Genomic DNA, 19,157 nt, shown 5'->3' on the forward strand with positions numbered 1-19,157 from the left:
GATAGTAATGTAACTTTTCTTTTAAAATATCCTGAAATACATACTTTTCATTGATAATTCTGAATCTTATTTGCTGCTCTAGATAGTGCCATCAGCATACTACCAGTAGCTACATGTACCTTTTTAAGTTTAAAATTAACTAAAATAAAATATTAAGTTTTTCAGTTGTACTAGCAACGTTATAAGTATGCAGTAACCACTTGTGGCTGGTGGCTACTGCACAGGGCAGCAAAGACCTAGAACATTTACATCACTGTAAAAAGTTCTATGGGGTAGCACAGTTCTAAGTAAAACATCTAAAGAGAGAGACAGTTACTATAGTTAAAAGGGCTTACCTGGTTTGAGGAGGTGTGGGTGTGTAAAGGGGCTGGGCTGGCCTAAGTATCGGTTTGGAATTCTCCTCTCTGGGATGGGCTGGAGGGAGTACCTTCGCTGAGAACATGACATGCATCCTGAAGGAAAAATAAAGTGAAATGGAACAATAATCTAGAAAGTCCTCACAGTATGTATACATTTATCTATCTCCAGCAGTTAGATGCTCTAGAAAAATGCAAGTTAGTATCTCCTTCAACATTTATATGGTCCTTCCTCTGTGCCAGTCAGGACCTGTGTTGGGCCCTAGGAATACAGGAATGAGATCATTTTTACCCTTAGCAACTTAGTCTACTGCAGTTTAATAGAGGGATATATACATAGAGTATGACTATGGTATGAATAAGGAACTATGGGAACGGAAAGAAGGCAACAAACAAAAGCAAGTAAGGGGTAAGGGTATTTCACAGAGGTAGTGTGAAGCTGTATCCTAAAATGCAAAAAAAGAAAATTAACATTTTATTGAGAATATGTGAAGTATGAGAAAATATGCACATGCTATCTCATTTAATCTTGGAAATGTTGGAGCTAGGTTAAATCATATATGAAAAATGCTTAATCGTGGTATACAACAAACACTATTATTAGCATTCATTCAATAGATTTAAGTATGTGACTGGAACACATGGTAGAAAAAAACATAAGAATGAGGACTATTTGCTGTGGTCTTTAAAGAATACAGTCTAGTGGAGGTGAGACAAAACGACATTGTAACACTACATGGTGAACGCCATGGTGGATTCATTCACAAGGTTTTTCGAGAGCATAGAGACTAATACAATGTTGTGGGATGGGTACAAGGACAAAGATAGGCATATAGCGCTCTGGGGAACACAGAGCAACACACAAAAGGTGTTGGTGTGGGAGTGTAGAAGTAGGGGATGCCTACTCTGAATACGAATTAGTCAAGTGAAGGGCACCTGGCCAGCTCAGTTGGTAGAGCATGTGACCTGATCTCCAGATTGTAAATAAGAGCCCCATGCTGGGTGTAGAGATTACTTAAAGATAAAATCTTTAAAAAAAAAAATCAGTCAATTGAAAGAGAAATGGGTCTGGAAGGTATTATGAATGAGATTACGAAAGGGAAGGCATAGAAGGCACTGTGCGTGCGTGTATGTGTGTGTGTGTGTGTGTGTGTGTGTGTGTGTTTAGGGGGGAAAAGAGAGTTTCAGGTCAGTGTTGCTGGATGAAGATGAAAAGATTAGAAAGGTAAGGATCAGACAGTTAAAGGCTTTGCATGTATACCAAATTACGGAATTACGATTTTAATTGCCATCATCATTGCTTTTTTACAAACAAGGAATTGGACTCAAAGAACCCATGTTACACCTTACTGGAAAAGCTGGAGTTCAAACCTAGGGTTTTTTGTTTTTATTTTTGTTTAGGTTTTATTTATTTATTTGAGAGAGAGCAAGCGAGTGCACCAGCAGGGGGATGGGCAGAGGGAGAAGCAGACTACCCACTGAGCAAGAAGCAAGAAGCCCTATGTGGGGCTTGATCCCAGGACCCAGGGATCATGACCTGAGCCAAAGGCAAATGCTTAACTGACTGAGCCACCCAGGCCCCCCCCAAACCTAGGTTTATTAAACTCCAAAATCTTTGCTCTTATCCCTCCACCCTGTTACTCAGTAGGTGTTCTCTGTTGATGCCAACAACACAATCAGTACTATACAATCTTCTTGTGAGCATACAATCGCTACAACAGGAGGATGTGATGTCTGGATCAAGTTAAAGGTTTTTGTAGGGATTATGTAGTATGAATGAGGTCTATACATTTGGTGAGTTAGGAGTCTTAAATGTTAAGTGAATTAAATTTACAGAGGATTATTGAAAAAAATTATAGCTTCTTGGATGATTAAAAAGACAGAATGGTAAAGGTTTCTAGGCAGTATGAAAATACAGTTAAGAATAGTGAAAAATGAGAAAAAGGAAAAACAAGTATGTCCTGGAATCTAGCTTTAGAAAATGTACAGAATACATGTTAGGGAATATACCCAGTCTATATACATTGAAAGCTTAACAAAGATGAGGGAAGAGATTTACAGAAATACAGAGGATAGAGGAACTTGCCAAAGGACAACACAGGGATGCAATCAACAAAGTCCTAACATGGGAAACACTACAGGACAAACAACTCTGTTTCTTCCACATAAATTTTATAGCAGGTAGGGGTGGTAAGAGATGGAAAGAGGAATCTGTAGATTAAGAAAACCTTAAAAATTATTATCAATCAGTTGTACTATGTGAACCTTATATGGATCCTGATTCAAGCAACAAATTGTAAAACAAGTATCTACTCATACTGTTTATTACATTTATGAAAAAAATTGGAAATTTGGATAATAATTGCATATTTGATGGTATTATGGAAGTAATGTGTACTTCTTTAAGGTGTGATAATAGTGTTGTGGTTGTTATTTTTTAAATTATTTATTTACTTATTTATTTGAGAGAGGGAGTGTGCACACAAGCAGGGGGAACAGCAGAGAGAGAGTGAGAAACAGGGTCCCTGCTGAGCAGAGAGCCCAATGTGGGGCTCAATCCCAGAACCCCGGGATCATGACCCGAGCCAAAGGCAGATGCTTAACCAACTGAGCCACCCAGGCACCCCTGTGGTTATGTTAAAAAGGAAGAACCTTACCTTTTAGAGATATAAATTGAAATACTGACGAAGTGATACAATCTGGGTTTGTCTCAATATAACATGGGAGTGGGGTGGATTGGGGAGAGCATGAAAGGGCATTTGGATGAAAGAAGACTGGCCATGAGTTGCTAACTGCTGAAGCTGGGTGATGGGTACATGGGAGTCCACTATGTACAGTAACTCTATCTACTTGCATGTTGAAATTTTTATAATAAGAAGAAAAAGGGGGGGGAGGCTCCTGGGTGGCTGAATCATTAAGCGTCTGTCTTCGGCTCAGGTCATGATCCTAGGGTCCTGGGATTGAGCCTCAGATTCCACTCCATGCTCAGCAGGAAGCCTGCTTCTCCCTCTCCCACTCTCTCTGCTTGTGTTTCCTCTCTTGCTGTCTCTCTCTCTCTCTGTGCCAAATAAATAAATAAAATCTTAAAAAGTAAAAAAAGAAAATGAGTTAAGTATAGAGAAAAATGAGGGAAATAAACGTGCACTCTGAAAGGCAATCTAAGACGAAGAGTTAAAGGTGGCATGGTATAGCAGAAAAAAGTGCCAGTTCTATGATCTATGTGATCTTGACATGTTACATAATTCCTTTGCACTATTTCTTTACCTGTGAAATAATGCAGTTCTAGTAGATAGTGGATTTCAACCTTTTAAAACCAAGACACAGTAAGAAGTATATTTTACATGGTAACCTAGTATACACAGACATATAAATATGATATATATAGAAATTTCACTAGGCGTGCCTGGGTGGCTCAGTTAACTGAGTGTCTGACTTTTGATTTCGGCTCAGGTCGTGATCTCAGGGTCATGGGATGGAGCCCTGCGTCGGGCTCCACACACGGTGTGGAGTCTGCTTGTCCCTCTCCCTCTGCTTCTCCTCCCACTCTCTCTCTCAAATAAATACACAAAATCTTTAAGAAAAATTTCATTAAATACTATTCTTTCCATGACTGATATTTGTCTGCACTATTCCGTTAAAAAGTTTCTCAGTACACAATGATTTTATTACTGCAATTTCTTAAATGGTGGCCCCCAAAAGATACGCCCACGTCATTTTCCCCAGAACCTGTTAATTTGCTTGGAAAAGGTGTCTTTGCAGATATAACTAAGGATCTTGAAATGAGGAGATCATCCTTTATCACCTGGGTAGGTCCTCAATTCAATGACAAGTGCTCTTATAAGAGAAATGCAGAGAGAGATTTCAGACAGACGAGAAAACAGAAGAGGAGGAAGCAATGGGACCATGGAGGCAGCGATTAGAGTGATGTGGCCACAAGAACACCAATAGCCACCATAAGCTGAAGAGGTAAAGAAGAGATTCTTTCCTAGAGCCTTTGGAAGGAATATAGCCCTGCTAACACTTGATTTCAGACCTCTGGCCTCCAGAGCCATGAGAGAATTCTATTATTTTAAGCCACCATGTTTGTGGTGATTTGTTATGGAAGCCTCAGGAAACTAACACCATGACCTACTACGGTTACAGCTTGCCACTGGAAAACACTGCACTAAAATGCTCTATCTCTGTACTGAGGGAAGCGCTAGTTTGGGAGGAGGAGAGACGTGAGGATGCTGAATAATTTTTAAGAGCATAAAGGGATCCTGAGACCAACCCCTGCCTCAACCAAACATCCGATTCCCTACAGTGTTACTTGCAAACACCTGTAGAAATGACCTTTCCTGACAAATAGTAGCTTTTGGCCCACTTTGGTTTTTAGTTATTTGACTCTTGACGTTTGTGTTTCCTGAAAGTAGAAAAGGCACAAGGAGGAGATGATAATGGGTTGAACTGTCCATGTATAAGACCGTGCTGGTGGAGTGACTGGGATGGAGTGTTATGAAGAAAAGGAATACAATTAGGAGTTTAGTAGAACTACCTGAGCTTTCTTCACCTGTAAGCAAACTTTTTTTTTAAAGATTTTATTTATTTATTTGAGAGAGAGAGAGCATGCACGAGCAGGGAGAGGGGCAGGGGGAGAGGGAGGGACAGAAGCAGACTCTCCTGCTGAGCAGGGAGCCCGACTCATGACTCGATTTCAGGCCCCTGGGATCATGACCTGAGCCGGACAGACGCTTAACCAACTGAGCCACCCAGGCGTCCCAGCAAACTCTTGTCCTAATCAAAGCTTACAGAATATAGGATACAGCTCCATTTTTCCTTATTACAAGAAATAGTAGAGGCACAGTGTATTTAATACTTTCAAATCCCAGCATCATTGATAATAATGATGACAGCTAACATTTACTGTTCATTATATTGCAGAAAGTATTCTAAGTACTCCACATGTATTAACTTATTTAATCAATACAGCTGTGTGAATTAAGTACAATTCTAAATTTTTAACTAATTTTTGAACTGGTAACATGTTCATATGGATCAAAGTTCAAAAGGTATAGAAGAGATTTACAGGGAAAAGCCTTCCTCCCACATCTTTCCCCAAGTTACCCTGTACCCCTTCCTTGAGACAGCCAGTATTATCACTTTTTTGTTGAAACCACTTCTATTTATTGGTATTCCCTTCATTAAACAAATAGTAGCACAAATGCTTGAGGTAGATGTTATTATAATACGGTCCATTTAAAGATGAGAAAAACAGGTACACAGGAAGGTTAAGAAACTTGCCCAAGATGAAGAATTACTGAGACAGAACTAGGACCACTGGACTACATTGTCTACATTACTGTCTTGGCAGTAAAATAACTGAATGTAAAAAGTTAACCAATTCTCTCTTTTTTTATGTTCAGATGAAATAATACCAGAATACCCAATCCTTCTATTTTGGACCACTTCCTAGCACAGTAAGCTTAAGTCTAACAGATGCAAATTAACAATACTTTTACCTACATTTAAGTAAAACACAATTTTTTCCCCAAATGTCCCATAATTAGTCGGTAGCGAAACTGGTATGTTGAGTCCTATTTCTAAAATCCAATTTGATTCAAAGTAGGGCCATTTCATTAGTACAGACCCTCCTCAATTCACCTGGACTACTACATCTCCTAACTGGTCTGCCTTTCTTGGATCTTGTCCTTCTTCTTTAGTTTATCCTCTATAGCTATACTACTTCCAAAGTGATCCCTCTAGTCCTTTGCTTCAATGTCCTCAAAGGTATTGTCAACCAACTCAGGTTTAAATTCAGGATCTGTCCTTAACTTTCCAGCTTCCCACACTAACACTATATACCTAGAATTTTCTTTCACAATGCACTTAAAACTCTAGCTTAGCACCCTTCATGATCTGGCCCCTGTCCATTCCTCCGGCCTAATAATCCTTAAAAAACATTATTGCAGCCACACCTGAAGAGCCCCAGCTATGTAGTCTGAACTTTAACAGTATTTACTTTTGAAAACACAGTTCTCTTGTCTAAAATGGCTTTTCTCTGCTTCCATGAGCTCAAACATCACTTACTCTAGGAAGCCTTCTAATTCTCCATCCTTGCTGATTCTGATGCAAATGCCCCTCCTCAATGCTCCCATGCTTAATTGTTTTCATACCTATGACACTGCACATAATTCCTAATTAGTTTGCCAGTCTATTATAAACTTTTGGAAGGCAGAGATTATTTGTTATTTGACTTTATTTCCTGGTGATTACATTGGGATATATTTTGAAGGTCAAAAGTCAACCAGTCTGCCTTTTGATTAGATGCAGAGAGTAAAGAAAAAAGAAATTAAGAGGATTCTCAGGTTTTTTGGCTTGAATAACAGGATGGATGATTGCACCATTAAATGAAATTGCAAAGACTGATATCCAATATTTATTGGATATTCCAAGAGTACAAATAGGCAATCTGAAGTTCCGGGGTAAAATAATAGGCTAGATATATAAAGATTTCAGAAGCACAAATGTGGTATCTAAAGCTTTGGGACTGGATACTACCTATCGAGACTGCTTAGATCAAGTTTAGTTACTATTTTAGTGTGAAGAGGAAAAGCACAGGAGAAAGGAAGAAAACTAGAGGAATGTGGTATTTAGGAAGTTAAACAAGTGTCTTAATAGAGGGAAGTGCTCACCCGTGTCAAGTGCTGCTAAATACAAGGAGGCCAAAAGGACAACCACGGGATTTGGTAACATAGAAGTCACTGGAGACCCGCACAAGAACACTTTTAGTATAATATAAAAAATGAAAGCCAAAATGGGTAAAGGTGGTCAAAAGGTACAAACTTCCAGTTATAAAGTTCTGGGGGATGTAAAGTATAACATAGTGACCATAGTTAATGATTCTTCATTGCATATTTGAAAATTGCTAAAAACAAAGATCTTAAAAGTTCTTATCACAAGAAAAATGGGGTGTCTGGCTGGCTCAATCAGAGCACGAGACTCTTGATTTCAGGGTTGTGAGTTCAAGCCCACAGTGGGCACAGGGTTTACTTGAAAAAAAAGAAAAGTTATCACAAGAAGAAATTTTAACTATGCGAAGTAACGGATGATAACTAAACTTCTTTTGGTAATGATTTCACAATGTATACATATATCAAATCATTATACTGTACACCTTAAACATATATGTCAATTATATCTCAGTTAAGACTGAGTAGTCTTAGAAGCCAAACTGGAGCGTGCCAATAAAATAGGATGGAAGAAAGCAGAAACATCAAGCAGAGACAATAATTTTGAGAAGTTTTATTGCAAAGAGATCAGAGAAAATGGTACAGCAGCTAGAAGGGCCAAGATCAAGAGAGGGGGAATAATTAGAAGCAAATCCTTGTGTTATATCTTCACACTCTACTGAAGTTAGTTTTTCAGTGTTTCTTACATAAATTCCTTGAGAGCAGAATTTTCTATTTTCTAACGCCTATCAGTATCACAGATTCTTTTTTTTTTTTTTAAAGATTTTATTTATTCGACAGAGATAGAGACAGCCAGCGAGACAGGGTGTAACACAAGCAGGGGGAGTGGGAGAGGAAGAAGCAGGCTTCCAGTGGAGGAGCCTGATGTGGGGCTCGATCCCATAACGCCGGGATCACACCCTGAGCCGAAGGCAGACGCTTAACCGCTGTGCCACCCAGGCGCCCCAGTATCACAGATTCTTAATACATATTTGTAGAATGTCTAAAACCTGAACTCTTAAATCCTGGTTCAAGAAATGCAATAGAGTAGAAAGAGTAGAATTTAGAATCAGACAGATCCAAGTTCAAATAACGGACTGTTCACTAATAAGCTAGGGAGCCTTAGACAAATTTATCTTTAAGAACCTCAGGTTTCTTATGGGCACAAAATATTTTTGCTGGAATGCTATTAATAAATACATGAGAAACTATGTGTAAGTCACCTGGTGTAGAGTTTGACCTAAAGAGAGTGCTCAAATAATGTTCAGTATTATATCATTATTGTTATTATTTTCAATGACAGGCAAATCTAATCATGTGTATGCCATTCATACATACATGTAGATATACTGTAGAGAACTGAAAACCAATCTGAAGTAGCTCTCTGCCCCAATCACACTACTGTTTTCTTTTTTTTTGAGGGGAAGCACATATCACATTATTTTGTTTTCTTTATTATTTATATTCTATTATAATGTAAACCATGAAAATCACAATTTCTTGTTTAATACTATTAAACATCAGTGGTTAAAACCGTGTCTTGCACAAAGCAGGCATTCAATAATATATACTGAATATGTAAGTGTATAATTTTCAAAATCTTTAACTACGCAAGTAGTAAACTGTGAAGTGGATAGACACCATCATCTCAAATCATTCAATACTGGCATGCAGAAAGCTTGTTTATTATGCTACTTCAGGAAGCTTTCCCTGAAACATCCTCAGTCTGGGCTAGGGTGTTTCTCATGATTGCTTAGCATCCAGTGCTTCCCTCATCGTAGTCCTTATTACACTGTAATCGAGTTGTCTGTATTTCCTATTGAATTCTCTCTTGTCTGAAATAAACAAAAATGTCATCTACTTGAATACCTTTTCACGTAGTTCACGATTTCTTCATTTTTCAAAATCAAAACATAGAATTGGGAAATAAGTTATTAAGGCTCAGTAGCCTAAAGGTCATATTATGCAAGGGGCTTGCTGTGGCCATCAACAACAGGTCCCACTAGTTTATGAGACATTGTTTGAGGCTTCCAGGAGAATATAGGAGAAAGAGTCAAGAGGGTCGGGATGGCCTGGTAGGACTCTGGACTAGCTCTATTTGGAAGGTCTAGTTCCTACCCCAACCCCAGAATGACACCATAATGCAAACCTTTCTGACATAAGCTTGTAACTCTGCTTGACACATAATCAGTATCCTAATGTTCCCTACCAGTGCCCATGGTAGTAACAGTGTCTTCAATGTAAAAATGTGCCTATTTGTGGTCACTGCCTCTACCACCACCGTCAGGAGAGCTTGAACTGAGAGGAAACTACGTTCTCACGACTCAGACCCAGAACACCCTCTTCCAACAATCTGTTAAAACATGGTGGATTACTATGAAGTTCTAGAAGTGCAGAAATATGCTTCACCTGAGGACATTAAAAAGGCTTATCGTAAAGTGGCACTTAAATGGCACCCTGATAAAAATCCAGAAAATAAAGAAGAAGCTGAGAGAAAATTCAAAGAAGTAGCTGAGGCATATGAAGTATTATCAAATAATGAAAAACGGGACATTTATGATAAATATGGCCAAGAAGGATTAAATGGTAGAGGCAGAAGTCATTTTGATGATTCTTTTGAGTATGGCTTCATATTCCGTAAGCCAGATGATGTCTTTAGAGAAATTTTTGGTGAAAGGGACCCATTTTCATTTCATTTCTTTGAAGACTCACTTGAGGACCTTTTAAATAGTCCAAGAAGCTCCTGTGGAAGCAGAGGTACAAGATCCTTTTTTGCTACCTCCAATAAATATCCAGTTTTTGAGAGATTTTCTTCATACGATACAGGATATACACCATATGGTTCACTGGGCCACAAGGGCCTTAATTCATTCTCCTCCCTGGCATCTGATGACAGTGGGATGAGCAACTACATATCTGTTACAGCTTCAGGTAAGATTGTTAATAGCAGAAATACAAATACACAGAGAATTATTGAGAATGATCAAGAAAGAGAAGTTGACGATGATGGTGAGTTAAAGTCCTTCCTTATAAATGGTGTGGCAGATGAAGACGGCTTTGTGGAAGAATGCAGTTGGAGAAGAAAGTCATTCAACAATTATTCACCGAAGTCCTACAGCCCCAAACATGTAACTCAATATACTTTTGTGGATAATGATGAGCAAGATATACCTTGGGTCACTAGCAACTGGCATCCCTGTATTTTCTCAGCGGGATTCAAAGAAGGTGGTAAGAGGAAAAAAAAGAAGCATAAAGAGGTGCAGAAGAAGTCAACCAAAAGGAATCGTTAAATTGACTCTTCAGACACATTATGTTCATATAACAATTGAACACGACTCTGTGTGTGTTTTGGTTAATCAGAGTTTTGTAGATAACATTTGTCTAATACTATACTAAGATTATGTTTTTAACATGTTTAGCAGCATTGTGGACATTTGTTCAAAGGTTGTTTGGATTAGGTATGTCAGAAAAAGATGAGTTTGTGGTGACAGTGATGTTAAGAATTTGGAAAACAGCAAATACCATTTCACTTTTTTTGAGCTAAACATTCACAAATCATAGTTTTTTTTTAAGCAGAGTTTATGATCTATTTCATTCCTTTTATCTACTTGAAACTACTATACAAACTTCTGAAATGTGTATAGCATTAGGAGCTAAAAATTTATTAAGATACACAGGTTCAAACTATATAATTATTCATGAAATGAATTTTTCCCAATAGAGGTAGAGCATTTGACACATAAGTACACTATAAATAAAAATTAAAGTATAAAATATTTTAAGCTAAAAAAGCCAGAATTATATTTGCACCCCCATGTTTACAGAACTTATTCACAGTAGCCAAGAGGTGGAAGTAACCCAAATACCAATCAATGGATGAATAAACATACATATGGTGAAATATTATTCAGCCTTAAGAAGAAAATCCTGTTACATGCTACACGGGTTACAATACATGGGTAAACTTTGAAACATTATGGTAAGTGAAATAAGCCAGTCATGAAGACAAATCCTTATGATTCTACTTACGTGAGGTAAGACATTCATAAAAACAAAGTAGAATCATGGTTACCAGGACAAGGGAGGGAAAGGTGGTGTTTATGGGTCTAGTTTTAGATTTCAAGATGAAAGAGTTCTAGAAATCTGTTTCACAAGTATATTTAGAAATGATTAACATGGTAAATTTTATGTTATATGTATTCTACCACAATTAAAAAAGAAAACTAGACTTATCCTGGATTTCTCAGAGCAATGTGGCTATTTCATGTATGGTAGGCCTATAATGAATCACTCCAGACAGGAAACTTTCTGTTTTCTTTTTTTACAATATACTATGTACACAAGATCTACAAAGACATTGCTCTAAAACACCAACTTTAGCCACTATAATTTAGGGTTATAATGGAAGAAAAATTAGTTACAGATACATCAGACATTGAGCAAGCAGTTAAGCTAAATGTTTGCAGACATTTGCGTATTTTAAATGAACTTACTTTAATTTCAATACAATTACTTCTTAGCTTCCTCTAATTATTTTATTTTCAAAATACATTACTTTTCAGCCTATGATTTTTATTCAGTCTTTCGTTCACTCAATGGTATTTTTTGAGTACCTACTATTTGTCAGGTACGTGGGACACAGTTATGAACGAAACCAAAAATCTTAGCTGTCAGAGCTTACAAACTGGCAAAGACAAAAACAAGGATTAAGTAAAATATAATGTAAGTCACAGGAGCTAAAGAAAACAAAACAAGAGGGGACAGAAATTTTAGAATACAAAGGTTGAAATTGTAGTTAAGGTAGCCAGAGAAAAATGGTTAACATCTGAGTAAAGATGTAAAGAAATAGAGGAGTTAATCATGTGGATATGAGGTGAAAGAGAATTCCAGAAGGAACAGCAAGTGAAATGTCTCTAAGGCCAGATGTGTAAGGTGTGTTTGAGGTTCACAGAGATCATCATTGTGAACAATTAAGAGAACAAGCAGATGAAGTCTGAAAGGTAACTAGATGTCAGATTACACACAGACTGCTAGATCACTGTATGAGCTCTGTTGTTATAGGTGGGACAGGAAGCCACTGGAGGCTCTGAGCAGAAGAGTCACATAATCTGACATATTTAAACAGGCCCACTCTGGCTGTTGTCGGGGTTTTTTTTTTTTTTTTTTTTTTTAACGATTTATTTATTTTAGTGGGCGGAGGGGCAGAGCGAGAGGGAGAATCTCAAGCTGACTCCCTGCTGAGTGCAGAGTCCGAAGTAGGGCTCCATCTCACCACCCTCACATCATGACCTGAGCCAAGATCAAGAATCAGACACTCAACCCACTGAGCCACGCAGGCATCCCTGGCTGTTCTCATTAAGAAAAGATTCAAAGTAAGCAGATGTAGAGGGAAATCAGGCTACTGCTAGAATCCAGACAAGATACTGTAATAGCTTGGTCCAGGGTGGAGGAGGTAGGGGTGGTAAAGACTGATCAAATTCTGGATATAGTCTAAAGGTAGCGCCAAGCAGAATTTATTGACAGGCTGCATATTGGCGATAACAGGAGTCAAGGTTTTTGGCTTTAGCGACTGAGAGAAAGGATTTGCCATTATCTGAGATAGGACAGCAGGTGTTAAGTTTTGGACGTGCTACATTTAAAATTCCTGAATTTATTAACTGAAAAGAAATTTCTTGGATTGATTTGCATCCTGCATACTTCTCACCACTGAATTTTTTTTTTTAGCAATCTGTTGATATTATTTTAATCTTTTTTCTCTTAGAAATGTAATGACTGCAAATTTTAACGTGACTAAAAGATGGGAGCAAATAATCTAGCAAAACTAAACCCAATCATCTTTGGCAAAATACAGTTCAGTGACATATAGCAATGTAACAAACCTGGAAACCACAAAAGATTTTAACATCTACTCTATAAATGACTGCTATAGTAAAATGTGAGCTTTTGCTGAATTTTGTTTGATTTTTAATTGGTAGGTGGAGAGGAAATTCTATAGGAGGGACTGGGAATGATTTGCATTAACTTATTTTCAGAGGGCATCTCTGTGGCTCAGTCAGTTAAGTGTCTGCCTTCAGCTCAGGTCATGATCTCAGGGTCCTGGGCTCAAGTCCCATGTCAGGCTCCCTGCTCAGTGGGGAGTCTGCTTCTCCCTCTCCCTATGCCCCACACCCTGCTCAAGTTCTCTCTCTCAAATAAATGAATAAAAATCTTAAAAAATAAAAAAATGAACAAAACTTATTTTCAGGAACTAAAGTCATAAAAGCTTAGAGTATTTTAAATGCTACTTTTATAAAATGTGTTATTTAGTAAAGTTTATCTCTCATGTATCTGGGACTACTCAAGAGTTGGAAAAAAAATTTTTTTCCCAACAACAAAACCAAAAACCAGTGTCTCTGAAAATTTAAGTATGCAACATGACATGCCCTCCAGTCCATTTTTCCACTCTTAACAGATAACTAAAAATTCAGATTTAATCTTACTCAATAGCTTAAAATTATCCAATGGTTTCCTACTGCCTAGAGGAATGGGAATATAAAAGACCCTTCATGAGCCAGCCACCAGCTTTTCTTCCTAACTTGGTTTTTTAATCACCCCTTCCTACACCTTATGCTCGAGCCCAAATTTTTCCAAAAGGGTTCCAAGGGATACCAGTTCAAGACTCACCACAGAAAAAGGGCCCCATGGACAAATACAGTTTGCAAATTACTGCCAAATACCTTTCTTGGAGACTTGAAATTAGTCTATTATGGCCATGATGAAATGCAGTACTTCCCAAATTTATTTGACCACAGATCCATTTTGGTGTAACACCTACTACATGCCTAGGAACGTATTTCAAAAAAGCTCCTCCAGGCTTATTGATTGAAAAGTTTCGTTCCATGCCTTTGCATATGCTTCCTCTGGCAAGATGGCTCTGTTACTCTAGTCTGCTTGATAAAAGCCTTTTTCAAGTCTCAAATGTCTCCTAATGTTTAAGGGCATGCCCACATTTCCTCTTGGCCTCTCCCTGTTGCCAGGAAACACCTATCACTTTTTCCTTCTCCCCACCCATGTTACTAAATGTAGTATGTTATATTACAATTACTTGGTTTCTTTGTCTCCCACGATGTTAGAAACCATGTTCCATGCTCATACGTGGTGCTCAATGATTGTTGAATGAATTAACCGCAAACAGGTTTTAAAAAAATTACTTCTTCTTTAGTCAATGTTTTCACTTTAGGATTGCATGACTTCCACGGATGAGAAAGTTTCCTGTTGTACTCAATACTCTGTACTACAGAGCCTTTTTGAAGAATGGCAACCAAGAGCACCACGGACATGCAAAATTCTATTTATGAGCATCTCAAGACAGAATTTTCAATCTGAAACTTAGTAAAATCCCAAATGACATTTTTTTACAACCCATTACTGTCTTTCTTGAGCCCCCATGCCACCTGAGTCAAGACGCTATTAGAATTTATTGCTATACTGTCATTTAACTATTGCTTGTCTATCACCCTGACAAGACAGTGAGCAACTCCAGGGAAGCAGAGATTCATCCACAACGACTACTAAAAAGTTACTGAATGAAGAGAACGTTCTTTTTGGCTCAATAAAAAGTTCCAAAAGGACTCTACTAACCCAGAGTTAAGACCTAGTAGTGGTATAACAGAAAAAGGACTAGACGGCGATGATACAACTAAAATTGCTTACTTGCAACTTGTGATCCTGTGTTGATTTCAGTTCAGTAACATGAGGATAACTTACCTAACTTATTGGACTTGTGAAGATCCAAGGAGATCATCCATTCAAAACACCAATATATATATCATGGTGTTAATGCTAGGAAGTGGTTAAATTTACTTATTTATTTAAGGCAAAAGGAAGCATAACAAATGTATTTTTCAAAGATCTTGGCTTGTATAATCCAATATTACGTGTTAAACTTTCATGGGGTGCCTGGGTGGCTCAGTCATTTAAGCATCTGCCTTTGGCTCAGGTCATGATCTCTGAGTCCTGGGGCTGAGGCCCAGATCCCACTCCATGCTCAGCAGGGAGCCTGCTTCTCCCTCTCCGTCTGCTGCTCCCCCTGCTTGTGCTCGCTCTCTCTCAAATAAATAAAATCTTAAAAAAAAAAACCAATTTCATTAATAATAAGTGGAAGATGGTTCCAGCTCTAAACCATAGGTTGTAACTTCTATGGTTGGGACTAACTACATATCTACTCATCTACTCCTATGGCTAGGGACAGCTTTCTGCAACTTAACCATTAGAACCAAAAAGCAAATTCTGTGCACTGGACAGTGGTTACTTTTTATTTTTTACAGGGAAAAAAATCTTATAATTACCATTCCACTTTCATTAAAGTAGATCGATGTAAGAAATAAAGGCCAAGACACAGATTTGATGTTAAACACCATGTTCTGGTTCACACATTGTTCACCTATTGGCCAAAAACCCTGAAATACGATCCAATGGCAGATCCGCCCGCAAGGTAGTTGATTCAGCTTTCACTGATCGAGGTTTATGTTCACTAGATTAACTGTTCGCGATAGAGTACACCCTAAAAGAATGGTCCCCATTATTCCTGGACTCCTTCATCTTGTCTTTAAGAACTGGGATTTCAGACATTAAAAAGCCCCGGAGTATTTCCAAGCATTATCTCTTCCGAGAGGAACTGCTCAAAGGATTTGTTACTAAACGTGTTTCTTGTACATGCTGGAGCCAGCTCTCAAGTCAACTCTTTGAAAACACGAAAACAGGATTTTAGGGTAACCTAACAGAAACAAGAGCTACTTGATGTGAGACACTTCGTTATCTACGCAAGTGAAAACTGACACAACTTCTACGAGTCCGAGTAACTTCGAAGACAAACCCTCTGGGCGACGGCACACACTTTTCTCTCTGCAGTCATTCCGGCTTCCCAGAATACCTCAACGGTAGGGAGAACACAGGGCCCACCCTTTTCCAGAAGCAGCAGGTAAAGAAGAAATCCGAGGAGCGCACAAAGGGTTTGGGAGTGGAGGCCCCAGCAGGAGAAGGGTCCGCCGAACCAGGGATCGCCTGAGACCAACTTGGATCCCTCTGGGGCGCCTCAGGTTTCTCAGAGAGCAAGCCCCGGAGGGGACACCGTGGGAGATGAGTCTAACCTGAGAGGCAGCGGGCGCTTGCTACGGCGGGAACCAGCTTAGTTGCTGAGAGTAACCAAAGCATGACGGCCTCGCTCACGCGGCAGGAAGGAAAAGAGAAAAAAAGCCGGAGAAGCGGCCCTCAGCACAATTGCGTCGCCAGGAAACCAGGCCAAGCGCCCCTCCCCTTCCGGCCCGCGCCGCTCGCCGGGCTTTCCTTTCACAGCGGCGCTGAATGCTGACGTCACGCCTAGAGCTGTGACTGACGCTCCTCCCGGAGGGCCCGTTTGGTGTCCTGTCGTCGTTCTCCACTTAATGCCCACACGCACAGAATGTCCTATTTTAAATGACTCCCGGCAGGGGCTGATATTTCCCGTCTCCTCGAAAGCACCGTGTGGGGGGACTGATTCAGAGAACTTGCTCCGATATAGAATCTAAGAATGCATGCGTAGAAAGGCAGGCAACAGCGTGAACAGCCACACTTCTAGAAGGTTCTAGGAAGTGCGCAGGGGCAGAGGCGGAGGGAGTAGGAATGAACGGGCGAAGGACCCGAGGTCACGAGACCATTGGGTAGGAGGAGCCAGCGGCCGGGGAGGTTCTAGTCTGTTCTGCCTCGCGGCAGCCGCCCCCTTGCACACGATCACGCTGAGCTAGTACCGCGCCTGGAATCGGGCCGCAGCCTCAGTCGCGCTTGCCGCCTGCTACCGCCTCTGGACCATGGATCCCCGCAAAGTGAGCGAGCTTCGGGCCTTCGTGAAAATGTGTAAGCAGGATCCGAGCGTTCTGCACACCGAGGAAATGCGCTTCCTGCGGGAGTGGGTGGAGAGGTGAGACCCGGGCCGAGGACCGTTGGGGGTGGGAAGAGGGACGGCCGGAGGGGGAGCTGGGCGGGAGCTGACGTTGGGCGGACTTGCAGGGAGCGAACCAGCAGGGAGCTGCGCCGCGAGGGCCCGCCGAGTCGCCGCCTGTTCGTGGCTCTCCCTGGCCAGGAACCGGAGGCGACTTCGGGGGCTAATGGAGGATCGGGAAGCTTAGATAGTACAGAGGTGTGGAAGGAGGAGGCACAGCTGGGTTCCCTCACCCTGAGGTCCTCAGGGGTGTGTCTTGGGCGAAATTTAAATGCAGACGATTGCATGGATTTGGGCACTGTAGACGTGGGGGGTGGGGGCTGCAAGATTTCGCTTTCGCGTGGAGTTGTTTTTCTTGAAATCTCGTGTCCTGCTTAGGTCGCAATGACACGTAGCTGTTTTACGCACTACGTTTTTAAGTAGTGTTTTAAGGAAAATTTGTTATATAATGAGTTATAAAGAAATGGTAATTATTAGATTACCTTTAAATTTACAGCGATTGTAACTGCGTAGAATTATTTTGGTAATCACTTATTGGTACCTCCGTAGTAGCGGTGCCATCACACTGAACACCTGAAGAAAAATGATTTTTCAAGAACCAGCATGTTACCATGATCTATTCTTGTTATCCTTAAATCTAGAGTACTTCGCTACGTACACGGAATTAATTGAATAGGTATTTGCCAGATGGTAGGAAACCGTGTAAGTGCAGTTTATTTAGTGATACAGATGAATAAATACAGAAATTTGTTTTGGTATTTACTGTATAAGAGATTAATATTCTTTATATTGAAGGAGAACTTAAGGGAGAAAGGGAAATCTTCCCCGAGACGATTTTTTAAAAATCACTACTACTGGTGAGGAATTTAAATGACACACAAATCGCACCTCATGGTGATGATAGCGACAGTGCAAAGCAGTGTGACTCCTTAGAGGTACTATCCTAAATATCGATCTTTTTATTTTAGTGATATTTTTATAGGGGAAGATGAACCCATAATTACCATATACTTTAAAGAATATTTCTTTCAACAAACTCTTGTAAGGAAAAACTTAAGTTATAATCTGTCAACGTTGTATGTGGTGGTATAATTTTTTTCCTTGAAGAAGTTTCTTCGCTTTTTCTCCTCCATTAGTTTTCTAGCTATGGTAAGGTTTTGCTCGTGTTGTAAATGTAAAATTTCGAGATCACTTATAATTACTGCAGCAACTTAAAAACTGCCGTTGATAATAGTTAACAAGAATACCATTTTGTATCAGGAAAACCTACAAGATGCTAATTTCAGGACTAGGAGTTCAAGCCTAGATTGTAGTCGTTTCTTTCCCTCTTGAATAACTTGATAATCCAAACGCTTCCCATTAGATACTTGTGTATTTTTAACCTTTTATGTTTATTAGAGGAAAGAGCCTACAACTAAATTGTTTATGAAATTCCAGGTTAAGCTGATCTGTATACCACAGGAAGAAATGGTTGATGCCAGGACTGAACATTACATTGAGTATATACAATGTTTTGTTCCACTGCTGGAGAGGAAAAAGGGAGCTGTGACGAATAAGCTAAAACAAATCAAAGAACAATATAATTTGTGCTGGAGTGATTATGGCTATGTAGAGAATTCCAGTTTAAGGTCTGGAAAATATTGTCAAACATTATTTCCAGAAAATATTTATGTATTTGTTTTTTAACGTTTTTAACGTTTCACATAGGTAATGCGATTTTTAAATTATTTATTTATTTATTAGTCGTTCATCTATATTTTTCTTGTGGCATCCTAAATTTTTGGTTTAAATATAGGATGAAGCATCTTGGCACATGTAGGGGCCCTATTCTGAAGCTTTCGTTATCTCTTTATTTTAATCTAAACTAAAATTTTTGTAGTCTTTGAGGCTTTTGCTTGAAGTGCATCAGTTTCTCTCTGCCTTCACGTCAGCAGCCTTCTTAAGCGCAGGATTATAGAATATTGGGCTGAATGTGGAGACTTCTGGATCCAGGACGTTCTGAGGCCTAATCCTATAAGGGCTTCACAAGTTGAAACCATATGAGAGTTTTTCTGTGTTCATACTAGATTAGTAGTGGGTACCCAGGCTTAGACATTGAAGAATAGTTTAGTCTGTTTGCGTATTTCCCAGAATTTTTAC

At 39.4% G+C, this 19,157-nt stretch overlaps 3 protein-coding genes across 4 annotated transcripts in view; 2 read left to right on the plus strand and 1 right to left on the minus strand.

The window, feature by feature from the left end:
* XPNPEP3 (X-prolyl aminopeptidase 3) overlaps nt 1–16,283 on the minus strand; it is a 68,647-nt gene extending 52,364 nt beyond the window's left edge. The window contains exons 1-2 of one of the 2 annotated variants that reach the window (XM_026479569.4): nt 16,192–16,283; nt 336–452 (exon numbers count right to left, since the gene is read on the minus strand). In XM_026479569.4, the coding sequence (XP_026335354.1) occupies nt 336–452; nt 16,192–16,255 (181 nt within the window). In that variant the 5' untranslated portion in view covers nt 16,256–16,283. Of the gene's footprint in view, nt 1–335; nt 453–16,191 lie in introns of those variants that run through there. The other variant, XM_026479570.4, reaches the window with a different exon arrangement.
* Nucleotides 447–11,286, plus strand: DNAJB7 (DnaJ heat shock protein family (Hsp40) member B7). Its single transcript, XM_048217781.2, has one exon. It carries the CDS (start codon nt 9,427–9,429, stop codon nt 10,351–10,353), a length of 927 nt encoding a protein of 308 aa, XP_048073738.1. The 5' UTR covers nt 447–9,426; the 3' UTR covers nt 10,354–11,286.
* Nucleotides 16,284–16,334: 51 nt separating the features above from the next.
* ST13 (ST13 Hsp70 interacting protein) overlaps nt 16,335–19,157 on the plus strand; it is a 31,211-nt gene continuing 28,388 nt past the window's right edge. Inside the window, exon 1 of the mRNA XM_026479571.4 lies at nt 16,335–16,997. Within this exon, the coding sequence (XP_026335356.2) occupies nt 16,888–16,997 (110 nt within the window). The 5' untranslated portion in view covers nt 16,335–16,887. The remainder of the gene's footprint in view (nt 16,998–19,157) is intronic.

The sequence above is a fragment of the Ursus arctos genome, unplaced genomic scaffold (assembly GCF_023065955.2).
Source record: "Ursus arctos isolate Adak ecotype North America unplaced genomic scaffold, UrsArc2.0 scaffold_21, whole genome shotgun sequence".
NCBI lineage: Eukaryota > Metazoa > Chordata > Mammalia > Carnivora > Ursidae > Ursus > Ursus arctos.